Source organism: Rhinoraja longicauda, chromosome 16 (genome assembly GCF_053455715.1).
Source record: "Rhinoraja longicauda isolate Sanriku21f chromosome 16, sRhiLon1.1, whole genome shotgun sequence".
NCBI lineage: Eukaryota > Metazoa > Chordata > Chondrichthyes > Rajiformes > Arhynchobatidae > Rhinoraja > Rhinoraja longicauda.
Genome location: NC_135968.1, coordinates 814,869 through 823,413, shown reverse-complemented (window position 1 = coordinate 823,413; position 8,545 = coordinate 814,869). Strand labels below are relative to the sequence as shown.

General features: G+C 57.7%; 1 protein-coding gene across 1 annotated transcript; it reads left to right on the top strand.

The window, feature by feature from the left end:
- Positions 1 to 4,900: 4,900 nt before the first annotated feature.
- On the top strand, positions 4,901 to 7,983 carry LOC144601021 (uncharacterized). Its single transcript, XM_078412944.1, has 2 exons — positions 4,901 to 5,038; positions 5,598 to 7,983. The coding sequence occupies exon 2, from the start codon at positions 5,723 to 5,725 to the stop codon at positions 6,701 to 6,703; it is 981 nt and encodes a 326-aa protein (XP_078269070.1). The 5' UTR covers positions 4,901 to 5,038; positions 5,598 to 5,722; the 3' UTR covers positions 6,704 to 7,983.
- Positions 7,984 to 8,545: the final 562 nt, after the last annotated feature.

The following is an 8,545-nucleotide window of genomic DNA, read 5'->3' as shown; positions in this document are numbered from 1 at the left end:
CCGCTGAAAAAGCTGCCGGAGGTGGGCACAGTGCTTCTGCCGCGAGCGGCTCGCTACCAACATGTCGTCAAGGTAGACAAACAGGAAATCCAGACCGCGACACACGCCGTTCATTAACCGCTGAAATGACTGTGCGGCGTTCTTGAGGCCGAACGGCATCCGTACAAACTCGTAGAGTCCGAACGGCGTGATGATTGCCGTCTTGGGCACATCCTCCGGGTGGACCGGGATCTGGTTGTAACCTCGCACCAGATCCACCTTCGAGAATATCGTGGCCCCAGCCAAATGGGCGTTGAAGTCCTGGATGTGGGGCACGGGGTCTCAGTCCTCGGCGGTAGCGACGTTCAGCCGCCGATAATCCCCGCAAGGTCTCCAGCCCCCGTTTGCCTTGGAGACCATGTGGAGTGGGGATGCCCATGGGCTGTTGGAAGGGCGGACGATCCCCAAGGATTCCATCGTACGGAACTCCTGTCGTGCCAGGCGTAGCTTCTCAGGCGGCAGTCGGCGTGCTCGTGCGTGGAGGGGTGGGCCGGTAGTTGTTATATAATGGAACACCCCATGCTTGGGGGTCGACGACCGAAATTGCGGGGCCATAATATCGGGAAGCTCCGCCAGAACCCGAGCGAAATGGGAGTCCACGGACGACAGCGGATGTATAATGGGCTCATTCAGCCGCAGCGCAATGGGCTCCATCGTGGCGGAGTGGACCAAGCGCTGCTGCCTGACGTCCACGAGGAGGGAATGAGCCCGCAGAAGGTCAGCCCCGAGCAACGGCTGGGAGACGTCGGCGATCGTGAACTGCCATGTGAAATGACTGGCGCCGAAAACGATGTGGACTGTGCGGACGCCATAAGTCTGAATGTGGCTCCCGTTTGCCACGGTGAGGATGGGCCCCCGCTTCCCAGAACGAATGTCCAGCGGCGAAGGGGGCAGGACGCTCAGCTCCGCCCCGGTATCCACGAGGAAGCGGCCCACGGAGCGCCGATCCCAGGGGAAGAGGCGGTGAATCTGGCCGGCCGCCGCAGGGACTATTGGCAGCCGGCCTCGGCGTTTCCCGGGAACGTGCACGGCTGGCGGCATTGTCGGGCTGCCGCACCCCAGCGCGGGTGGTAATAACACCAGTACCTCCTGCTGGTGCTGGCTGGAGCCTGCTGGTGTGGGACTGCAGGTGCATGTGCGAGTGCAGGACCCGCAATGGCCACCGGGGGCGATCTCGCAGGCCTCCGGAGCATAGCTGTCACTCCTTCCACAGCTCCCCCGCCGGACCGGAGAAAATCGGGCGCTTCTCGAGTGACGTTTAGCACGTTGACGTCATCACGGCGCGCCGCCCACAGCGCTTCCCACAGCGCTTCCGCGCGCCTGCCGAGGGCCCGTGTGTCTGCAAAGGAGGCGTCGGTGAGCTGCAGGCGAATGTCGGCCGGCAGCAGGTGCAGGTAAGTGTATTCAAACATTAGGCACGGTCTGTGCCCGTCGAGCAGCGCGACCATCTCCTTCAGGAGGCTAGATGGGCGCCGGTCACCGAGGCCCGGCATGTGGAGGAGCCTTTCGGCCCGCTCCATTCGGGTTAGCCCGTAGGTTTGGAGCAGCAGCTCCTTAGGGGCTTCATATTTATCGTGGGTCGGGGGGATCCTGGAGGAACTCCGTTACCTCTTCGGCCGTGTCCTGGTCAAGGGCCCCCACCAGGTGGAAAAAACGGGTGTCATCCGTTGTGCTGCCCCGCAGCTGGAACTGGGCCTCCGCTTGGTAAAACCAAACGCGAGCCCGGGTGGTCCAGAAGGTCGGGAGCTTGATGGCTAACGCGTCGACAGCTGCGGCCTGGTCGGCCTGCGAGCCGGACGGACGGTCGGCTATCCATTGTTTGTCCATCCTAGTCACGTCGGGGTCACCAATGTGGCCCAAAAATTGTCCTTATATACATGGTACCGGACCGCCTCCCTGGACTGGTCCATTCCCGTGCCGATGGGTCGGTAGTAGTATGGCCCGACCCTTGGGAGCCGCCACAGCATGCAGGTACCGCGGGCAAAGAAGAAAGCTATTGGCATGTTGGCCTTCATTGGGAGAGGATTTGAGTTTAGGAGCAAGGGGGTCCCACTGCAGTTGTACAGGGCCCTGGTGAGACTGCACTTGGGATATTGTGTGCAATTTTGGTTTCCTAATTTGAGGAAGGACATTCTTGCTCCTGAGGTAGTGCAGCGTAGGTTAGCCAGGGATGGCGGGACTGACATATGATGAAAGAATAGGTCGACTGAGTTTCTATTCGCTGGAATTTAGTAGGGGACGTTATAGAAACATATGAAATTATGAAAGGTTTGGACAGGGTCGATGCAGGAAAAATGTTCCCGATGTTGGGGGAGTCCAGAAAGAGGGGTCGCAATTTCAGAAAAAGGGGATGGCCATTTGACCTCTTTGCTCCTCTACTCAACTCCTCTCGTTATGAAGGCCAACATGCCATTAGCTTTTTTCCCTGCCGGCTTGCTTTCAGTGACAGCTGTAGAAGGACACCCAGGTCTCGTTGTACATACCCTTTTCCTAATCTGTCCCCATTCAGATAATAGAGTGCTGGAGTAACACCTTACATTTGCTTGTCGCTGAAGAATGTTCCTTCTCTCCAGAGATGCTGCCTGTCCGGCTGAGTTATTCCAGCACTTTTGTGTCTGTCTTGTGGAGAACATGGAGAAGGGACGGTCATGACCCTTCTTCAGACCTGAAACATTGCTGATCGATGTTGACCACAGATGCAGTCTGACCCGCTGAGTTGCTCCAGCATTCTGTGAAACGTCACCTATCCATGTTCTCCACAAATGCAGCCTCCAGGATTTTGTGTCTTTTTGTGCATGAACCAGCATCTGATGTTCCTTGTGATGACCAAAGATAGGCACAAAGTGCTGGGGGAAAAATATGGGCAAAGTTTCGGGTCGGGACACTTGGCTACTTGTCAAACTTTATTGTTAGAGAAGTTAGAGAAATGTCATTCTCTGATTTTAGTTAACTATTACCTCCCTTTTATTGATAGCGGTATGAATATTGATTTATCTAACTTCAAGTAACCCTTACATCCCCTCTCTCTCCATCGCGCCCCCACTCATGTCATACCATCTTCAAAGTCATCTTGTTAAGTCTCGTTGTCTGTAGCATCTGCTTTGTCCTGTCATTTTCACACCTCACCCTTCCATATCTATAGTCTCCCTCTTCCCTGAGTCAGTCTGAAGAAGGGTCTCGACCCAAAACGTCACCCAATCCTTTTCTCCAGAGATGCTGTCTGACTTATTCCAGCTTTTTGTGTCTATCCCGTTTTTTTCCTCTCTCTTCCCTGTGCCCCACCTGAACGTGACCCGTTTCCCCCTCCCCTTTCACCAATGCCTTCACATTCTGCTCATCTTCACTCACAGCCTTTTCTGTTCTTCCCATCTCTGGCAATTGTCCACCCATCTGCCAATCATGTCCTCCCCCTCACCTGTATCCATCTGTTACTTAAAGATAGACACAAAAAGCTGGAGGAAGTCAGCGGGACAGGCAGCGTCTCTGGAGAGAAGGAATGGGTGACGGTTCGGGTCGAGACCCTTCAGACTGGTTTGGGATAAGGGAAACTAAAGATATAGATGGTGATGTGGAGAGATAAAGAATAATGAATGATAGATATGCAATAAAGTAACGATGATAAAGGAAACAGGTCATTGTAAGCTTGTGAGATGCAGTTCCTCCAATTTGTGTTGAGCATCACTCTGACATTGGAGGATACCGAGGACAAAAAGGTCAGTGTGGGAGTGGGAAGCAGAATCCAGCAGCCAGGAGATCAGGTTGGTTCAGCTGGGCTGAGCGAAGGTGTTCCGCGAAACGATTGCCCAGTCTGCGTTTGGTCTCGCCGATGTATAAGAGTCCACATCTTGAACAACGGATACAGTAGATGAGGTTGGAGGAGGTGCAAGTGAGGGTTTGTCCCACCCTCACCTCCCTTCCAGCTTCCTTCCCCAACTACAATCACTGATGAAGGAGACCGACCAGAGGCGCTGCACCGCGGTCTTCAACCGACAGCGGGCGCGATAGTCGGAGGACCAAGAGGGCGCCCAGACCAAAGATACTAGAGTTACTCTAGTATCTTTGGCCCAGACCTCACTCACTCACATCCAACACACCCCGCGCCCGCACGCCTCGTACTCCGGCTCCTTGGGTCGCCGGCCGCGGGATCGCCCTCGGGAAGGAAGGATGGGGTGGGGGTAAGAACGCGGGGCCGAGCGGCGGCGGCTGTTGCCCACCTGGGCTCCTGGCGTGTTCCACGTCACAGCGACCAGGTCCCGGCTTTTGCGCGCTGACGGGCAGAGTTATCGACCAATTGGAGCAGGTCCCACCTCCATGACGTCACAAAGAACCAGGTACAACCCTCTCCCGCCGAGCATCCAATCAGAGCCCCCCCTGTCGCAGGTGAGCGCGTCCTGTAGGTCAGGCTGCAGCCCCGGCCCTCGGACAGACGGCGCCTTCCGCCAATCGTAGCCGTCTATCCCGCCCTAGCAACGGTTGCCTGGGCACGGCCGGCCCCCGGGCCCACAGAAGCTGCAGCGGGGCCACTGGTGATTCAGCAGGTTGGAGGAGCGGGTGAAGGCCTCGCCGCACTGAGCGCAGGGGAAGCCCCCTGGTGGAGGGGTAGACCTCACGGCCCTTGACAACAGCACATTGCACTGGCCACAGCGCCTAGAGGGCGTTGCATAACTCCTGCTGCCTCAAACGCAAGAAGAAACAGATGCCGGATTTGAAAGTGCACTGGCGCCTGCACACCGGCGAGCTCGCCTGCTCTTGTCAAGGGCTGTGAGGTCTACCCCTCCACCAGGGGGACGGAGGACAGTGCAGTCGAAAATGACGTGCTGCGCTGTTTGCTGGTCTGCTCCACACACGCAGGCTGCTGATGGACGCAACCCCCAACGATGCATGTTGGCGTTGAACCGGCCGACCCCTGTGCGGAGCTGGTTCAGGGCGACCCACTCTTTGCGGGGCATGTCCGAGCCGGGTGGGGCTGTGGTGTTCGGTGCGACGGTGAATTGAGGAGGTCGCGATGTCTGTTCCCAGCTGGTTTTCCATGCTCCTAGTATCCGGCATCGACTTGAAGCCTCAGCCCCGACGAATTCAAAAAGCTCTTGCCGCAGTCGGAGCAGTGGAAGGGAGCGGGGTCAAGGGGAGAAGGGAGGGGAGGTGAGGGGAGAGGTGGTGAGGAGGCAAGGGGGGGAGGTGGGGAAGGGGGATGAGGGCGGTGGAAGTGAGGAGAGGGGGGGAGGTGGGAGGGGGGGAGGCGCACCGACCTGGGGGTGCCAAGCATCCAGACATTGAGCTGCCTGCACGTCCGACAGCCAGCTGCCCTGCGCCGTGATGGGGCGGAGATGTCATGGCGCCTTGCGTGCAGATGAAGTCACGGCGCAGGGCGGCTCACGGGTGGGCGGGAGGCTCGGCGTGGTGCCCGGATGCTTGGCGCCCCCAGTTCGGTGTGGCCTTCCTCCCTCATATATCCCCCCTCACCCACCTCACCCCCCTCCTCCCCTTCAAGCGGATGTTCACGTGTTAGTAATGTCCTGTTTGCCAGCTTGTTGTCCCTCTGTGTTCTCCTCCTGCAGGGTTTAGGAGCCGTTGCTGTGGACGGAGGGACTGGGACGTGAGTTGTCGTTGAGGGCGGCCAGGGTGCCGGTGAGCCCCCCCCCCATCTGCTTGGTGTGCAGGCTGAGCTTCGGTGGAGGACCACATGACGGGGCCCAACACGGAGAAGAGTTATAAGTGCGACGTGTGTGGCAGGGCCTGGCAGCATCTGTACCTGCTGGAGACCCACCGGCGGGTGCACATGGGAGAACGCCCCTTCAGCTGCTCCGACTGCAGCAAGACCTTCAAGACGGTGCAGGCGCTGAAGATCCACTGGCAGGTGCACACGGGCGAAAAGCCCTTTGTCTGCTCCACCTGCGGCAAGAGCTTTGCCCAGTCATCGGGGCTGAGGCAGCACCGTCGGGTGCACAGCAGTGAGCGGCCATTCACCTGCTCTGTCTGCGGCAAGAGCTTCAAGTCGCTGCCACAGATGAAGGTGCACTGGCGCCTTCACACCAGGGAGCGGCCGTACACCTGCAGCGACTGTGGCAAGGGCTTCACCCGCTCCAACAACCTGCTGGAGCACCAGCGCACCCACACCGGCGAGCGCCCCTTCACCTGCGCCCAGTGCGGCAAGGGCTACACCAACTCCAACGCCCTGCTAGAGCACCAGCGTACTCACACCGGCGAGCGCCCCTACACCTGTGCCCAGTGTGGCAAGGGCTTCACCCTCACCACCAGACTGCTGGTGCACCAGCGGATGCACAGCGACGAGCGCCCCTTCAACTGTGCCCAGTGTGGCAAGGGCTTCAAACGCTCCGAAAGACTGCTGGAGCACCAGCGCATCCACACCGGCGAGCGCCCCTACATCTGCTCCCAGTGTGGCAAGGGCTACACCAGCTCCTCCAAGCTGCTCCAGCACCAGCGGGTGCACGCCGGCGACCGTCCCATCCACAGCCCTGTGAATGGTGAGCGATTTGCTTTGGCGTTCCACTCCCCGTCTCAGCAGCGCGTCCACACCAGTGGCCAGTCTTACAATTGCCAGTACTGCGGTGAGGCGTTTGACAGCTCGCGAGGGCTGCGGCGGCACCGGCGGGCCCACGCTCGTGAACGGCTCTCCCCAGTGCGGCAATCGATTCAAGAGTGATCCATATCCCTCCATTCCCTGTATATCCATGTGCCTGTCTAAAAGCCTCTTAAACACACAGTGGCGCAGAGGTAGAGTTGCTGCCTCACGGCGCCAGAGACCCGGGTTCCATCCTGACTACAGGTGCTATCTGTACGGAGTTTGCATGTTCTCCCCATGTCCTGCGTGGGTCTTCTCTGGGTGCTCCGGTTTCCTCCCACACTTCAAAGACGTGTGGGTTTGGAGATTAATTGGTTTGGTATAAATGTAAATTGCCCCAGTGTGCGTAGGATAGTGTTAGGGGATCGCTGGTCGGTGAAGACTCGGCGGGCCGAAGGGCCTGTTCCCGTGCCAACTCACTAATGTTTAAAGTGCACAGGGGTTGCGGGAGCACCGGTGGATACACATCGGAGAGGGACCCTTTGTGTGCGCCGCGTGCGGCAAGAGTTTCACACGCATGTCCAGCCTGTGGCAGCACCGGCGTACCCACAGCGGTGAGTGTCCCCCTACCCATCCTGTGGTAAGGCCTTCACCCGCCTGGACCACCTGCTGGAGCACCGGCGGGTCCACATTGGCAAGCGCCCCTTCACCTGCCAGCTCTGTGGCAAGGCCTTTTCCAGCTCCTCCAGCCTGCTGGGACAACGCACTGTGGACAAGCGCTGTTTAGGTAGACACAAAATGCTGCAAGGAATGGGTAACGTTTCGGGTCGAGTCCCTCTTCAGTCTCAACCCCAAAACGTCACCCATTACTTCTTTCCGGAGATGCTGCCTGTCCCGCTGAGTTACTCCAGAATTTTGTGTCCATCTATCACTTGCTAGGCTTTGTCCAGAACCCATCTCATTGTTCCAGCTTTCTGCCCCGACTCCATCAGTCCAAAGAAGGGGCCCGACCTGTCACGTCGCCCGTCCATTCCCCACCAAAGTGCTGGTAGACCGCAGCAGGTCAGCCATCTGTGGTGGGAACCGGATGGAGAAGTGTTCCCAATATCAGTCCTACTTGACCCTGTCGGCAATGCGATGTCCATTCTTGGGATGGGATGCAAGGTCCGAGCTGACCATTCATCGACAGGCCCCCCCCCCCCCCCCCCCTCCGAGGGCCATCTCTTCTTCATTCCTCTGTATTGTTCTCGCTGGCGAAAGGCGTCAGGATTAATCCACAGGCACCGCTTCCGTCCCCCAGCCGTTCCCCCTCATCTCCAAACATCTCACTCTCCGCCCTTGGACGGCCGCAAGACTCCGACGGCAGTAAACAAGGACTTTTGCTCGTTCACCCGTTGGAGCCAAGTTGTATTCCAATGAAATAAATGTCTTTTTTAATAAAGCGTCTCTGGCCATATCGCCTCCTGGCGGTGGGAGGGTTGGGTTTAGTTTATTGTCACGTGCACCGAGGTGCAGTGGGAAGCATTTTTGTTACATGCTAACCAGTCAGCAGAAAGGCGACAGACGATTACAATTGATCCGTCCGCAGTGAACGGACACGGGATAAAGGGAATTACGATGAGTGCTAGACTTGTGTGATTCCAGCGTGGAGACAAGGTTTCTCCCTGTATGAGGTCATAAGTGACAGGAGCAGAATTAGGTCTTTCGGCCCATTATGTCTACTCCGCCATTCAATCATGGACGATCTATCTCTCCCTCCTAACCCCATTCTTCTGCCTTCTCCCCAAAACCCCTGACACCCGTATCTCGGTTCACGGAATGGTAATGAGCCAATATTAGGAGAAGGGGAGGTACGATGAGATCTTGGTGTGCTTGTACATCAGTCACTGAAAGTGAGCATGCAGGTACAGTGGGCAAAGAAGAATGTTAATGGCATGTTGGCGTTCATTGGGAGAAGATTTGAGTTTAGCAGCAAGGAGGTCC

What these genes read in the sequence shown, in the direction of transcription:
- LOC144601021 (XM_078412944.1), top strand. Translation starts at nt 5,723, where the DNA reads ATGACGGGGCCCAACACGGAGAAGAGTTATAAGTGCGACGTGTGTGGC.